The 18,225-nt window shown below is 38.2% G+C and overlaps 1 protein-coding gene across 2 annotated transcripts in view; it reads left to right on the forward strand.

Moving 5' to 3' along the window:
* Positions 1-17,855, forward strand: part of LOC306847924 (voltage-gated potassium channel KCNC1-like) — a gene marked incomplete at both ends in the record, with an annotated part of 41,862 nt that extends 24,007 nt beyond the window's left edge. Inside the window, 2 exons of one of the 2 annotated variants that reach the window (XM_079382170.1) lie at positions 15,113-15,298; positions 17,716-17,855. In XM_079382170.1, the coding sequence (XP_079238296.1) occupies positions 15,113-15,298; positions 17,716-17,855 (326 nt within the window). Of the gene's footprint in view, positions 1-15,112; positions 15,299-15,936; positions 16,065-17,715 lie in introns of those variants that run through there. The other variant, XM_079382169.1, reaches the window with a different exon arrangement.
* Between the last annotated feature and the right edge of the window lie 370 nt (positions 17,856-18,225).

Below are 18,225 nucleotides of genomic sequence, written 5' to 3' on the forward strand. Positions count from 1 at the left end.
AAAGCTTGCCCAGACATTGACTCTTGCTGTGGACAATTTTTTTTAAATAATGTTTATATTTTAAACATTTTTATGCAATTCATGTGTATATTTGTGTTTATAGCCTGCTTTATATCCTTTTAGAGGAGAGCAGAATGTGGATTTTTTTATTTTTTTTATTGACATTTTTTGGTAATATAACTTTTTAGAAAATAATTAGATTTAAACATTACTTTTTAATCCAATTAATCAAATGAGTCATCAGATTAATCAAATATAAAAATAATTATTAGTTGTAGTCCTAAAGTAGTAATTTCCTCCTCCTGAGAAAATGATGGTCAAAAAACAAAGCAAAAAAAGGGATTGATTTTGAGCAACATTATATGATGTTTTATTAACAAAGTTCGGGAGGAGCACGTAACCTAATAATTAAGATAATTAGCCTAATTAACACAAGAGGAGCACAATCAGTAATCAACCCAGTTAACAAGTTAAGAGGTGTGTATATATACACAGAACATTTACCTCTGTTCCTTGACAGCTTCCCAGCATCCCTCCGCCACCCCTTCTTTGCACTTACAACTATTCTTGTCCTAACCTATAGGGGGGTACTCAGGGTTTGGGCCAAAGTTCCAAGCTCGGAGCCCTCCCCTCGGACAGCACTCCAAATACGCATAAACATTATTCTATTTATTCTATTTAAGTGTGAACTCGTGAAGTGCATAGAAAAGGTGTAAAATGTAAACATCACATTTTAGGAAAAAAGGTTTGTCCACAGTTTTAAACACACCCATGCATTTAGGCTGTTGCATGAGTTACTGGTTTACTTGAGAGGGCAATCAGAATGACCAGCTAAAATCTGAGGGGTACTGTTTTGTTTAGTATTTGCTGCAGCTGCAGAAGTGTGGTGTAGTAAACAGCTGTGATTTTGGTGTTGTGAACCATACACTCATAATCAGTATTCATAATTTCTCATGTTGGTTTGAGTTCAGTTTTATAGTAAAATTAAAAAGTGAAAAAGCAGTGAATTTGTGTCAGCCACACACACTCACATGTGGATTCGACACAGTAAGAGGGCCTGACCAGCATAAATAAGATATTTCATCCCACTCCAATCTGTCCTCAGCATTCTTAACACGAGTAAGTGGTTGTGAGTGCCTTCATTTGGAGCACTCATTTAGAGACTGGCTGGAAAAGAGAAGTGAGGAGATGGGCTTGTTGGCTTTGTCTGATCAGACTGGGTAAAGAAAATCTCATTAATGTGTGAGAGTAACTGTGCGACTCCTTCATAAGTCTGACTGGATGGATTCCCCCACTTTTAAATGCTATAATAATACATTTAATCAAGTTTTTTGATGTCAAGAACCACCAAATATTATGATTTGTTTGTGATGATGACACTCTGAAATATAAAGCTAAAGGTGGAAAAGAGAAACTCCATTGAAAGATACACCAAAAGTACAAAAAACACTAGAAGCAATGTGTGTCTCAGAAAAACAAAACAAAACACAATATATCTCCACCATCAACAGAATTAAATATATGTTATCATGTAATAATATCAAAATAAGCATTACCTTGCTTATAATTACATTTAATTTAGTTTACAGTTTAGTGAATTTAATTGACTTTAACCAAAAAACAAAACAAAAAAAATAAATCAAAAGTTGGGGGTAAGTACGATTTATTTTTGAAAGAAAATTCTACCTTGTTCAGCAATGAATCAAACGTGACAGTAAAAACATTTGTAATGTTACAAAAGATTCATTAATATTCAAAACATTAGACAATCTTACTAACCTTAATCTTTGAATAGTAGAGTACAATCAAATCTTCCATTTTTGTGGACCCCCATTTGAAAACATCTAGATTAATCCAGATGAGTAGATGGCCAAACGGTGCTTTCCATTGATCATAGGACTCAGGATCATTCCATTGTTGTAAGAGTTTGTGAAAAACACTAAACTTAACTAAAACTCACTCAATAAATAATGATATTACAGTATTAGAGACAACCTTAAGTATGTCAGCTGTTTATACAAGTTAGACAAGGAGAGTCATATCTGCAGTGTTTACTTGCGGGATCATTCTGTCCAGTTAAAAACAAAGCTTTGTTATGAAGTGAAAGGATGGCTAATGCCTTCTGTTTTCACGCAATCTCTTTATTATTTCATTCTCTGTTTTTACACTGCACTAGAGCCTGTTGCTATGGCAACAGTGTCCAAGCAACCGCACAATAGGAATCGCACTCTGCAATGAGCTGCAGTCATTCACTCGCCTTGCACGACTCCTATGCGATTCACACGGTACCGCAAACACAAACACACACACACACACAGTTAGATGGTCTGAGGATGAATGCAGTATAAATCAACACATGAACTACTGTTAATTACAGCTCAGGTTTTTAGGGGATAAAATGTCTCTGGATGTTTTAGTGGTTCATCTGTTTCATCTGTAATGTTTAGATGAGACAAACAGAGACTCTTAATGGATAATGAATCCAGTTAATTTTGGATTCATTGCCAGTTAGATCGAAAATATAAAATAATAAACTATTCCAAAAGAAAATAGATATTCTTCCTGTGCTTTCTTCTCTCTCCCTCTCTGTTCAGCGCAGCCTTTCTAAATCTCTCTTGTAAATGAGTTTACAGATGGCACAAAGGCCTTGATTATCAGCTCCATCCATTTGACTTTGGGCAGAGAACCGTAAGAATCACCAGCACATAGAGCGAAAGCATCTGTTGAATTGGCCACGGTCGCAGAGAAACACAGCAAACACTCTCACTGCAGCTCTGTGACACACACACACACACACACACACAGTCACTGTTTGAGATGAGTCAACTCTCTGTCCTCTATAGACAGTGCCTATATACGTCCCTGTCGTATAGTTATTTCTAATTACGAGGTCTCCTGAGAAATATGAGTTGTGTAATTATCATTATGCTTTTGGCCCTGTTTTTATTCAAAACGGTCCACTCACACTTAACACATCCAGCACAATTGTGTTTTATGAGCTGCTCTTGCTCTCACTGTAAATTGTGGCATTCAGAGATATTCAGATATATACAATATTTATATTTTGTGTTATATATTATTAACATATAGGTTGGTTTTGATATATTGTACAGCATAAAACACCCCTATAGTTGTTAGGAATAGTTGCTATTTATTTGATTTATTCACAGCAGGGAAACAAAATTTTGGGCACATTCATTATTTTAATACATTTTTCAATAATTATCTTCCAGTGTCTGTGTGTATTTTCAGTTTCATTGTGTATTCAGATCTGCCCCACAACAAATACAAAATCAGCACAACCCAACATAAGCAAGCTGCAAAAGAGAAATAAGCAAAACACAATGAAAACAAGCTGCAACACAACAAAATTAGCACAACACAGCGAAATTAGCACAACACAATGGGAATAAGCTCCAACGCAGTGCAATTAGCACAACACAACTGAAACAATGTAATTAGCACAACACAGCTAAAATAGCACAACACAATGGAAACAAGCCGTAACACAGCTAAATTAGCAAAACACAACGGAAACCAGCCACAACACAATGGAAACAATCTGCAACATAGCGAAATTAGCACAACACAACAGAAACAACCGGCTACAAAGCAAAATGAACACAACACAGCGAAATTAGCAAAACACAACAAAAACAAGTCACAACAGAAACAAAACAGAAACAAGCTGCAACAAAACAAAATTAGCACAACACAACAGAAACAAACCACAACACAGTTAAATTAGCACAACACAATGGAAATAAGATGCAACACAGTGCAATTAGCACAACACAACTGAAACAATGAAATTAGCACAACACAGCTAAATTAGCAAAACACAATGGAAATAAGATGCAACACAGTGCAATTAGCACAACACAACTGAAACAATGAAATTAGCACAACACAGCTAAAATTGCCCAACACAATGGAAACAAGCCGCAACACAACAAAATTAGCACAACACAGCTAAAATTGCCCAACACAATGGAAATAAGCCACAACACAGCGAAATTACCACAACATAACAGAGCTGCAACACAACGAAATTAGCAAAACGCAATTAAATTAGTCTTATGCATTGTGTTGTGTTGTGTTGTGCACTACTGGGCCACCGCAGTATATACAGTTAAGATTAATACAATTTTATATACACCATGTCTTCATAAGCATAATTGAAAGTTGTTGTTTTTTTAAGTTGTGCATAAGACCTTCAACTGTCCTCAGTTTGAAAAGATGGATCTCATTTGGAGTGCCATGAGTTTGAAAGGATGATGACGGAACATTCATTTTTGGGTCCTTTAAAACACATAGCTGAACTCAGGCTATTCAGTGACCACAAACCCAGAAAAATTTTGGAAGTGCAGAGCATTTAAAGTGAGAGCGTCTCGCATCTGTAAACAAGAAATATGGATGCCAAACAGCGTACTGAGACAACTAGTATTTCAAGTTGGTCCTGCACACGCTACACAGATTTATTACAAATGTGCCTGTCACTACATGACTTTTTCAAAGGTGAATTTGGTTGTAGAATGTAGTTGTAATGCTCACTAATCCATAAACAACTCTGTACAGAACAACATAAAACGAGTACTGACAACTATATTTACATTAGTATGTGGCCAATCTCTGAACTGATGCTTGAAGTTGTTTATCACTTCCTGTTATAGGGCTGAGTACTGAGGAGAGGAAAAATGAGGAGAGTGCTGAAAGAGAGATTTGATGGTGTTCGGAGCAGAAATAGCTGTGAGGAAGTAGCGCAGGTGCAGCAGGGCCCCAGCAGATCTGTCCTCTACACCGAGGCTCTACCTCTCATATGTAAATAATAATTATTGTCTGTGTACTTAGAGTGAGTAGGTTCTCATTCATACAGAATTATAGCTGGATATTCCTGCTTGAGGAAATAAAATACACCACGTGTAGTCTACCGCTAGAAGTCTCTGGATTTTTCTTTCAGGAGAAAAAAGATACACTCTAAAATAGACATTATCATTTATATTATTAATTTACCATGTTTTAGCACACTTTGAGAAGAGACAGTATTGAATTGAGGATCATTATTAGATCAAGAGGATGAATTGAATGAAACCTTTTATACTAACCAGATGAAAAAGCCTTTGAGATTTTAGTTGTTACATTAAATGATACTACATTTGTTAGCATTTTACCATTATATTCTCATACATTTCACCATTTTTTTTTTCACTTCATAAATTATCCATGTGCCCAGACATCTCAAATGTGACTGTGACAGGTGGCAAAACCAGGGATAGCAGCACCATAGCAGCTCAAATTTGTTTTGTCAGAACACAACAACTGTTGAGTAATTTTTGATTGGCAGTGGCAGAGAAACAGTTTTTTTTTGCCTGCAGTGTAAAAGAGAAACAGAAACAGAGAGAGTGAGAGGAATGCCTGTTTAACAAACTATTCATAAAGATGAGTCATCTTGTCCTGCCTCCCATCTCGTCCTATCCAGACTCTCCATTACCGAGGCTTGCATCACTTCACAACTTTTTCTCTGTGTGTGTGTGTGTTTAAGTATCACACAAATCCACTCAAATACTAATACATGTTTCTGCTTTAGATATTTTTTCTCTATTCACAGTTGCACTTGCCATAGTAGACTGGACAAATAATAAGACATGACCTGAATTATGTTTAGCCTTATGTTTTATTTTCTGGAAGAACATGACCTGAGGGAAGTGTTGTTTTTGGCAGCCTGTTTTAATTTTAGTTTTAGTCTAGTCTTTGTGTGAAGCTGTCATTTTAGTTTTTATTAGTTTTAGTCACGTTCATACTCTTTTTAGTCTAGTCAACTTTCAGTCAACTAAAAGTCTGAGCATTTTAGTCTTATTTTAGTCAGAATTATCCATGACTATTTTCGTCTAGTTTTAGTTGACGAAAACTGATGACATTTAGTCTAGTTTTAGTCAATGAAAATTGCATTTTAGTCTTTTTAGTAATTCTATTTAACCCAGTCAATATAGTATAAGTACCTAGTAGCAGTGGCATACCGTGGGGTTTTAGTCAGGGCCTTCAGTAAGCAAGGTTAGTTGTGTATAGGTTTTTAGTTGTGTATAGGTTTATAGTGTTTTTTACTTCATTGTTGTATGTCTGTATTTATGTAGCACCGTGGTCCTGCGAGGCACGACATTTCGTTCAACTGTATGTCCCCGCATGTAGCGGAATGACAATAAAGCTCAACTTCAACTGTAAACATCTTACACATCTCTGTTACAGCTAACGCAGCTATATGCATATAATGCACATATTATGCTGCACACAGGCTCTCAACAAACAATGACGGCTGATCAACTATTTTAATAGTAGGCTAGATTGGGGTGGGTTAAATGCAGAGTAAATTTCCCTACATGGTCAGTAAAAGTAATCCGCCAGTACACGGGTCACTATGCACATTCATGTCACTCTAAAATGATGACGCGCTCAAAGCAGCAAAACTGTACAAACTCTGGACATCCACACACCACACCACAGTATTATCAACACACCACCTACACCTCCATAACAATGTGCATGATACAATACTCATCAAATAATCAAGCACTCGTCTGTCACTTGTAAATAAAGTCCATGGGTCTGTCATTCCATGCCACTTTACTCGGATTTAAAAGTAAACACAGCCAGCAAAATAACTTGTGCTTGGTGCTAGCTGTTAGCTACTGATAGCACTCATAGTTGCAATCGTTGAAATGGCGCATAAAACCTTTGTTGGTCTTTGTTAGCGAACTCACTTTGGGTGTAGGTCTTCCTTTCTCAGTTATTCTCTTTTGTCTGCAAAAGAGCGCCTTGAAAAAGGCGATTTTAGTAGATCGGCAACAAGATCTGGTGTAGGCGCCGATGACTGCAGCTGTCATTTTCTTTTAGTTTACTTTCATGTTCGTGCTTTAGAAATCCCTGATTAAAGGGACGGTCTAACGCTGGGGGTAGCACTGGGCACGTAGCTGGACCCAGAGGGCGGGCTGTCATTGAAAGTCAAAATTTGATTGGCTGATGATTCTGTCACTAATGCTTGTAACAAATCAGATGTGCCGTCTTTAAAAGGGTAGCACTATCTGTAGTGCTGGCCTCGGATTTTATGTAGGGTATTCCAGTTCAACCTCAACTAAACTAATCATAGGCAATTTAGTGGACGTTACACAAATGAAAATGATACCTAAATAATCAATAAAAACATTTTTCACACAATTTTGTTTTTTATAGGGCCAGCAGAGAAGGGCCCTGCTTCCCCTGATGGCCCACCACTGCGCTAGTAGTATAGACGAAACCAAAATTTTCTTTTAGCCAAACCCATTTCAAACAAGGTTATCTTATTATATTATTGTTACCTTACAGACTTAAGAATACATCCATGCCAGACAAGGAAGATGCTCTGATTTGAATTTACAACATTTATTTTACCAACCAAACATGTTAACATATTTGTTGTCGTCTTCTAAATAATGCCGCGAGTGGGGCTTGAGGAAGTGCAGTGAGGCAGCGCAGTGCAACCTGATGCAGCCCAAGAAGTGACACAGGAAACAGAAATACTGCAAAATAATAATAATAATAACGCGACTAAACGAGACGAAATAACGTTATAACATTTCGTTTCGTCTCGTTTTAGTCAATGAAAATGAAGGGACATTTTAGCATAGTTTTTATTTTGCAAAACACATTTAGTCTCATTTTTATTTGTCAACAATATTGCATTATATATTTAATTATCGTCATTGTCACATGACTAGCATTTACGTTGCATCTTGTCTCGTTTTCGTCACGTGATAAAGGTTCCTTGGCAATGATATTTAGTCACAATTTTCGTTGACGAAAGCAACACTACCTGAGGGAATTAAAATGTTTTTCACCCAAAAAATAATAATTTTGTCATCATTTACTCAACCCTCATGTCATTCCAAACCTGTATGATTTTCTTGCTTCAGTAATAAAAAAATTAAATAAATATACACTCACAGGCCACTTTATTAAGTACACCTGTTCAATTGCTTGGTAACACAAATTGCTAATCAGCCAATCACATGGCTGCAACTCAATGCATTTAGGCATCTAGATGTGGTGAAGACGACTTGCTGAAGTTCAAACCGAGCATCAGAATGGGGAAGAAAGGGGATTTAAGTGACTTTGAATGTGGAATGGTTGTTGGTGCCAGACGGGCTGATCTGAGTATTTCAAAAACTGCTGATCTACTGGGATTTTCACGCACAACCATCTCTAGGGTTTACAGAGAATGGTTAGAAAAAGAGAAAATATCCAGTGAGCGGTAGTTGTGTGGATGAAAATGCCTTGTTGATGTCAGAGGTCAGAGGAGAATGAGCAGACTGGTTAGAGATGATAGAAAGGCAACAGTAACTCAAATAACCACTCGTTACAACCAAGCATGGCCGCATCTGAGATTTTCCTTGTGCCCCTCAATCATCCCCAAGATACTTAATTTTTGTGATAGTTTTGGGATTAATTATTTATTAAACTGACCAGAAATATATAGCCTAGTGCGGTTGTATTATTGTTGGGCGCCTCGTGGCGCGCGTCCTTATATCTCTCCCTCACACTGACAGAATTTCATGTGAAATATTTACACGATATTACCATAATTTTACATTCCGACTTGTAAAAACCATTCCCGTCCTCATCCTTTTTATGAGCCGTCTTCCGAAGCTTTCTCGCTTCTCAAGAAGGCCACCAACAATCACTATAAGCACAGTTGTTTAATTGCGCTCTAGTCTCTGGTCAAACGCGCTCAAACAAGCCTAATGTATATCTATTAACTACACGCACATGATAACGTTTTAGGCAAGTAGGTTACCATATTATCCCATTAAATATTTTAATAAGACAGAATTTGTATTCAACCTGATCACGTTTAATAAAAACACATTTTAAGTTTAATTAACACAGCATGTCTATGATTATTCAAACAACAAACAAATTATACAGTGAGCAAAGAACATATTATCAAAGAATATCACTGAATTCAGTCTAGCGTGACTGTGAGCACACTAAAAAAAAGCTATAATCAGTTATGTTGTCTGCAGTGTATGATGACTTAATCTCTCATTTACATCTCATGTACATCTGCACTTTGTTGTTTCCAATGAGAGAATTCGCCGAAGTGCACTGATCAAAACTTTTGAGCATCAGGGATGTTATTTAGCAAAATCCCCTTAAATAATAGAAATATTAAAGAAAACATTATTGAACTAAAGTCACAAAAGCACAAATATATATTGGTTCGCATATAACTCTGTCTTCATTTGTACGTTAATAATCTATAAGAATTTGGGCTGTTTAATATTAGGATTTTGTCAAAAATCCCGACCATGGCCCCACCCTGCAACATCACGCTCCTCCCCCAGCACCCACCAGATAAAATATGTTCCCGCGGCTATGCAACCAAGGTATGCCAAATACCATCTCTGAACGCACAACACGTCGAACCCTGAAGCAGATGGGCTACAGCAGAATGCCGCTCCTGTCAGCCAAGAACAGGAAACGGAGGCTAAAATTCGCACAGGCTCACCAAAATTGGACAATAGAAGATTGGAAAAACGTTGCCTGGTCTGAGGAGTCTCGATATCTGCTGCAACATTCAGATGGTATTAAGTCATTGGTATTAATGCCATTACAAAAGTAAAGCATATTTACCTCGTAAGATGCACGCTTCAAACAAAACAGTCATTGAAGACGAAGAAGAGGATGACGCTTTCTTTTAAAGAAAGAAAAAGTGCCCTTTTATACTGTGGTCGCACCGGGAGTGATGTCATAGGCTGTCGCCGGCCAATATTTGGTGTTTTTGTATATATGCTTCAGACACGGGTCACGTAGATGGAGTTCCCCATAGCGACCTCTAGAGGATGCACCTTGAGCATGCCGCTCCCTTCTGGGCGTATGAGTGCCCTCTCATGTTGAGAGTTAAGTTCTCCGCTCTCCAGAGCTCTGTCTTGGTAGAGCTGGCACTGCTCCCCTCGCTATAGAGGGTTATCTATGAGCATGCTGCTCCCTCCAGAGCATTTGAAAAGAACAATGTTTATAAATCCATGTTATGGTAAGTGCACACGCTAGTCTTTGTGCACTTTCTGAAAGCCACACTGTGGTAAGATCGCACACCGAGTGTTTTGTGGTCTTTTCTAAAAATCCTGTATGGTATGGGTTACGCGCTGAGGCTTCGTCCCATTCTTTGAGTCGGTTAGGCCCCGGTCTCCTTGGGCCCCACTCTACCTATGTATCCCCAGTGATACTATTTGAACGGGGGCTACTACTAAGGATCTGTTGATACAGTTCCTTCAGCGAGCTCTTGAGCAAGCAGTAGCCCCTAGGTGACAGGCCAGGCTTAGTTACTATGCTAAGCGCTTGGTCGTATCCCCTTAAAGGAATCCTTCTTTCTGATTCCAAGCCTTGAGTTTTACCCTAGGTCCAGGAGGTCCGGCCTCTATCAGGTGAGTTCCGGGGTATACAACTCAGGTTTTTGGCCGAAGGGGATAATGTCACTGACAGCCGTCAATTCATCCCAGGGACAACTCCTTTATCTTTTGATAAGAGTTGATGCTTAGTGCTCGCCTTTGGAATGTCATGCACTTCCCTCAGCATGGAGGCGTGGGTATATCGTTCCCCATAGCGACCTCTAGAGGACGCAGTTCGAAGTTCCCTTGATAGGGAACATCTCAGGTTACGTATGTAACCATGGTTCCCTGAGAGGGAACGAGACACTGCGTCCTCTAGACTTTAGGCCATGCTTCGGATGCATCTTCAGATGAAGAAGTGGATGATGCTTTCTCCCGGCGCCTTTTAAACTGTGGTCGCACCGGGAGTGACGTAATAGGCTGTCGCCGGCCAATATTTGGTGTTTTTGTATATATGCTTCAGACACGGGTCACGTAGATGGAGTTCCCCATAGCGACCTCTAGAGGACGCAGTGTCTCGTTCCCTCTCAGGGAACCATGGTTACATACGTAACCTGAGACGTTTCACTACGATAAAACCATAAGGGTTGTGCTGTCCACATGTTTTTGTTGAAGAAATGATAGAGGCTGTGTCATCTATAGCAAGGTGGCCAAAAATGAAAGATTAAGTGGATATTTGAATTAAATGTTTCGTCAATAGCCTATTAAACAAGGATATGATCGTCCTGTAAGTGTAACAGCAGCAATTACCTGCTGTTATTTTTAATTACCAAATTATTTTATTTTTGCAATTACCAAATTATTTACATTATTTTTATTTTTTTTAGTTTTTGGAGCAACTGTGATGGTGCCCCCCCCTGGGAGTTGGTACCCTACGCAAACTGCGTACTCTGCGTATAGATAGCGGCGGTACTGAATCTATGCCACAAAGAATTAAGGCAGTTCTGAAGGCAAAAGGGGGTCCAACCCGGTACTAGCAAGGTGTACCTAATAAAGTGGCCAGCGTGTGTATATATCCTGGCCGCTCTTTTCAGTGTAATGAAAGTAAAAAAGAACTGTGGCAGTTTCATAAAGTATCGTAAAATTGGTTCAGATGATTTGTGCTCTATATATTTAAGTCTGAGGAACAGACTCCTCTGTGATTTCATCAGGAACTATGATGCCCAATTCATGAACAAATTATTTTGAACCTTTCCAGTGAATGAGTTGATCCAGTTTCATTTTGTTCAGCACAAAACTTTTTTGTTGTTTTGCTAGACTTGAAATATAGTGCACAAGTTGTATGGACTTTAATGATATTTTAAAATACTTTTACTTTTGAAGCTTAAAAGCTCCAGTTCTCATTCACTGTAATTGTATGTAAAAGACCTACCACATATGTATCTGTCTTCACAGAAGAAAATCGTACCGATGTGGAAACTACATGAGGATGAGTAAATGAGGACAGAATTTTCATTTTGTGTTGGGTGAACTATCCTTTTAAGAAGGTATCAATATTTGGTTGGGTCACAGTGTTAATATAAACCATAGTGTATATGTGTCTACAGGGTGTGCATGTTGTATCTATCAACAGACCATAATGAAATGTAGCCACTGCAATATTAAAAACAGGATCATGTCCCATTTGAATAACCACAAAGTTAAAGCCTGCCGTAGTTGCTGATAGATGCTCTTTTGTTGACAGTAATATGTTAGTAAGAGCGTGCTTGAATGTCTGATTGGCGATACAATGGAAAATCCAGGTGGGAGATATGATAGTTCCCGCTTTTTCCCCTGATGAGCTCTGGCAACACTCTCCCTTCTCACAGGTCTGATCGATGAGGTGTAAATTGAGTGAGCAGAAGCTTCTGGCTGCCAGAGAGCTCACAGGTGAACAGGCTGGTTACCATGAGCTGTTTCTATATATTACGCCATGGCTAGGAGCTATAATTCAATGCTCTCTTTGGAGCAAAACCAGAGCTGTGCCCTGCTGTTTGGTCAAATGTAATGCTGAAAACAGAAGAGGTTTAGGTTTTTGCAGTACTAGGAGGTTTTTTTTTTAAGCTAAAGGGGCTATGTGTAGGTTTTTACTTAAAAAAATCTTTAAGATAGAGTTTTCATTTGTCCATTTATGAGCCAACCATAATGTAATAAGAAGAATGACACCTTGACTGTCCACCACAGTTGCCTCTATCAGCCTGTAGGGATGGGCAGATCGATGCTAAAGTTTCGATACAACACCAGTATTGAAAGTATCGATACTTTAGGATCGATCCGCCCAATATCCTCACATAAAAATATCGATTCTAAAGTGCATTTTTTTTAAACCACTAATTTTATTTATCAGGAAACTCTGTGCATAAAATAAGCTTCTAAATGGAAAAATAGACTATATTAGCGAACAATAGTGTTGGCTAGAGCTATTTCTCCTGCTCATTTGGAACCCTATGATCGGAACGCACGCAAAAGCTGAAAGACAGGACCAATCAATCACAGACAGTGTTCGCTGCTGATGCATGGCTCAGTCAAAGTGTTTGTTCAAATAGAACTGCGTTTCCCAAAAGCATCAGAAGCATATAGATCCTAAGAAACCATTGCCACATTATTACATTACATTAAATATCATTATTACTATATATACAATTAATTCTGAAAAATGCATCACGATTTATACACAAATATGAAGCAGCAATAATAATCAGAAATGTTTCCTGAGCAGCAAATGATATTAGATTTATTTCTGAAGGATTATGTACACTGCAGACTGGAATAATGATGCTGAAAATTCAGCTTTGATCACAGATGCATTTTAAATTACATTTTTAAAATAGGCCTACATTAAAATAGAAAATATTTATTTTAATGGTTATATTTCACAATATTGCTGTTTTTACTGTATTTTTGTTCAAATAAGTGCAGCCTTGGTGAGCATGAGACTTATTTAAAAAATATTACAAAATCTTACTAACCCCTAACTTTTGTGTACATGTAATATTTATTTTAAATAGGCTAGTTTGTGTAAGTAAATTTAAACTGTTGTTAAAAGTTCAAATTGATTCTGTTATGTTCTGTAATTGCTGTTAATAAATCTGTCAGAAAAAACGTTTGCTAAAATTTCACTTTTAGGAGTACAGCATTATCGCAGCCTTTTTAAAAAAAATTATTAAAAATTACAGTAACCACAGTTTACCACAGTATTTGTAGTAAAACTGTAGTAACCACAAATTTACCATGGTAATAATAACAATAATACATTTTAGTACTTACTATATGTAACACCATGTTTATTTTTCATGAGGTACCCTCAAAGGTACTGAGGTTTTGAGGTTACTGCCCCAGTAAAGGGCTAAAATACAATTTTAGTATATCTAATTTCTGACAGTATAAACAAAAAAGGCCTGTGAAATGTAAAAACCCCCCCCCAAAAAACATGGCTTTAAAATCTAATATTAAGTGAGTATAATTACTGATTATATTCGTTTAATCATTTAAAAGATCATTTTAGTTTACAGGTATCGGTATTGGTATCGATATCGACGATACTGGGCTTGAAAATATCAGTATCGGATCGAAAATAAAATAAGAGGTATCACCCATCCCTATCAGCCTGTAGGCTCAGTTGTGTCTGGAGGAGTCGGGTCCGAATTGGTGCGAAAATTCACGAAATGTGACGTCATGCGCGTTCTCGTCTACAGCGGCAATCGCTAGTGTTTGAAATGGACTCTGCGGACAGAAAGAAGCGACCAGCCTCCAGCACAACCCAGACACCCACAGAAACTCCTCGTAAGCTTAAAAATAATAATAAAAAGCCTTATCTAGTGCACACCGAGAACGAGCATGAGACTGGCTGCAGTTCCTCTAACGGCCACTGGTGTCAGTAACTGTTAGAAATTTCAGAACTTACGCAGTGCTCCTTTAACCAATGCATAACTAAATTTATTCTCATACAATTCATTTGTGGGCAAAAATGTGGGATACAATTATATTATTTACATTTATGCATTTTGCATCTATTTTTTTTATCAAATACAAAACAAAATGACTTAAATTGCATTTAAGCTATATCAGTTTATATTGGGAATTGAACCCATGACATGTTGCCAGCACCATGACCACAACATGCAAATAATAACTTGAACATGTTAATGTAATTTGGTTGATAATTTAGATTAGGTCCAACAGATGAAAAATGATGGGAAAAAACATTCCGCAAATGGAAGCTAGGGATATTTAATAAAAACTATTTTTTAGCATTTCTATATGCATACTGTGCATAACTTGCATATTAAATATGAAGATGATCAAATACAACTTAAATTCTTTGGTTTTTAATTAATTTATTAATTAATTTATTTATTCATCCATCCTAACCAGTGAAAAAAAAGCATGTGTAAAGCAATTTAGTGGTTTTTAGACATTTAAAATTTTTGGAGTGTAGTTTCCCAGAAAGGTTTAGGCAGCGTAGTTAAAATATGACCAGAGCTGCAAATAAAATACTGTGACCAGAATAACATGTCAATATTACTTATGCTATTCAATGAGTATGCTCACAACCCCAAAATAAATGAATGTATGCATTTACATCCATGTCACTAGAAGGGCTTCCCATTACCTTCTCTTACCTATCTCTCTGTCCTGCACAAGCCCGCTCTTTCATCAGTCTTGGTGTTTCACCATGGCTACATGTTCTTCTTATAATGCTTGTGTGTTTGAAGATCCCAAAGTGAACGGTGATGCAGCTAAAGCAGCGCTGGCCAATGAGGATTGTCCCCACATAGACCAAGCCATTTCCCCTGAGGATGGCCAGATCTTTAACCCAAGCGAGCCAAGGGGAGACACTCCGTGTTTTCTGCTGAACGTCGGCAGACGATCCACAAACACGGGCACCCGAGTGAGGAAGGGTATGTAACCACTGTGTGAGGCTATTGCCTGACATACACAAACAAAAACACACACAGATGTATAAATCAGGTGCATTACACAATAAATAAAGACAGTCCAAACATACAGACAAGCAGAGCGCGCCCACAACAGACAGTTTATAATGATGCAGTTTAATAACTGCAGTTAAAGACCAAATTTGTACTTAAATCTCTAGCTCAGCCATCTCGGATTTTAGTCAGATGGGCTCAAAAACTGCATCTTTTGTTGAAATGCTCACTTCCATTAGTTCTTTTATTATCTTTCAGACACTACATCAGCATTTTTCATATGTAAATAAAATGAGACAGGGAGTATCAGATAAAGACCCTTCCCTGCACGCTCAGATCCTTCCACAAGTCACATTTCTCCAACCCTCTTCTCTTTTAACATATTGTAAATAAGTTTTTTCCACACCACGCTGCATTACGTCAAACTCATATTAACACACATACAGCTGCCTCCTGGGCCAACCTTAATCTTCCCTTTTTTCTGTTTTTCTTTGTTTTTTACTTGTTTCTTCCACCACTGTACATGCCTGTGGTCTGTCTCTATGTTTGTACCTCCTTCCATCTCTCCCTCTCTCCCTTCTTCCTTATGCTACCCGTTTGGCTCATAGCCGGAATGTTCTCAGGGAGGTCAGGGGCGGAGCTGGCTGGCCCGACGCATGGCACACAGGGTTACCCTCTGCTGCAGCTAGGTTGGGCGCACAGCCCAGAAGACGACCATGCCAGGGTCACCACCTGAGATCCATGCCTGTTTCGCTGTCATACTGTCAAACCGCTCACAGCAGCCTTAGATAAATTAAAGGCCCCTACATGCTATGTAGCTTTACAGGTTGTCAATTAACGTCAGCAAATGAAGTGTTATACAAACAAACACAAGTTCATGTTATATCACACCTGTTCTAGTTTGACCCCTGACCCCTCCGGTTTGAATAGACTAAAGATGACCTCTCCACAATAATTACACCACCGACAGCAATGCCACAAACCGGCCGTTTCTGATCACATTCAAAAGAATATCCTGCTATCATCCTCCAATTTGTCATGTGATCATTTTCTAACCAATAGCGCTGTCTGTCTGTGTCTTATGACATGTTGCTCTGTGTGAGCATGCTCTGTTTGACTTCAGATCTTACTCACAGCCAAAAGTACCACAAGATGGTCAACATCATCACCAAGCAGAACTACACACACTGTTCCCAACAATTATGTGTTTTTGTCTTTGTGTGTTCTACTGTATGTGTATGTGTAAGTTTATGAGTGTTTTGAGAGATGTGTGTGTGCGTGCGTGTGAGTGTGCATGCAGTGCTTCAGAGTGCACTGATATTTTTTCTGTAGCATTATGTTGTGCATGTGTTGGGGCAGTCCTGCGCCCTTGCTGCACAATCTGTCCTGATGCCTGTGTGGTATTGGATGAGAAAGTGAAGACTTTGGTTTTGCACAAAGGCAAAGAATATGATGTTGTAGATACGACACTGACATATGTGACATGCTCTTTTATTTTGAGTCGAAAGTCCCAAATAAGCCATAAATGAAGAAATGGGATATCCAAAAAAAAAAATGTTTTTCTGTTTTCTGTTGTGTTGTATTAGAAATAATAAATCAGAGTCTCTGCTTTCAAATTATGTCAGTTTTATTATGAAATTCAAACAATTTCCCCCTGCCTCAGTTTAAACAGCAGCACATAAATGTATGTGAACTGATCTTCTCTTAATTTTTAATAGCAAACATGAATGGACATCAGAGGGTGTGTTGATACAGTAATTGTCCCTTAATTAATTGTCCAATAAATTTTTAAACCATGGAAAGGCATCAATGAAATAGCTTGTTTCACTTAATGATAATAGAAAAAAAGAACGTTTTACGTAAAATAAATAGCTGATAACGCAAATAAACTCATTAAATACTGTATATGCACTATAATATAATACAAAATAATTACATCACTTGAAAGCTGAGACTTTCCTTTTTCATTGTGCATATACTTAAAATGTGTTTCTTGTCAAAATGACTCAGAATGATTGTGCAAGTCATATGGAGATTATGGAAAAGTGCAAGAAACTGAGGGTCTGACTGACGAATCATTAGACAGGATTCTTGGTTGCCTTAATTTCAAATGTACCAGTTAATTTAAATTTCTAGATGAATGAATCCGTGAACTTCTAAATTCTATTTGCAACTTTTGCCTTGCAATCCACAGCCTTCTTTGCTCGCTCTAATGCCAGATTAACCAACCGATCTTTGTGCATGCCCTCACAGAGATTGCATGCTATATTAAACCCTATAAACCTGACACATAGCAGCAAACACGGTGGAGTAAACAGACAGAGGTCAAGACAAAACCTTTGTGTATCAGCAACTGCCGTGTGCACATTTCTCTCCACTAAACCAAGGTTATCAAAAGTCCCGAAGCCTGGGGACCATAACCAGCAAGGCCCGAACTCTGGCCGAGGTGGTATCGATGTCCACCGGGTCCTGTGGCCCACCTGTTCTCCTTCGGCGGTCCCATTCTCCAATCCCCTCCATTCTCTAAGAAATGGAGCAGTTGTGTAGTTAGAGCTGTCTCCCTGGGTCTTCCTCCTGCTCTGCTGCCTTCTGTTCTCTGTGCTGTTTGATTTGGTCTGGTCTGTATTGTTCTCTGGTCCTTGTTTTCTGGAGCTGTGTTTTTGTCTCCTCCCCTCCTCCTTTTCCTCTTCCGTCTGTTTTGCTTGTTTCTTGTCTTTACGTGCCGACTCTCAACTCATACAAAGCCATCAGACAGAAAGAAAACCTCCAAATGATCTCAGGGAAATTTTTAAGGATTTCCTAGTTGCGAGTGTTTATCAGACACAATAAAAGAATTGGGTTGAGAAAGGTAAACCTTTCTTTTAGCGCACACTGTTGTTGTTCCTACCACTTCAGAA

The sequence above is a fragment of the Barbus barbus genome (assembly GCF_936440315.1).
Source record: "Barbus barbus genome assembly, chromosome: 1".
Lineage (NCBI taxonomy): Eukaryota > Metazoa > Chordata > Actinopteri > Cypriniformes > Cyprinidae > Barbus > Barbus barbus.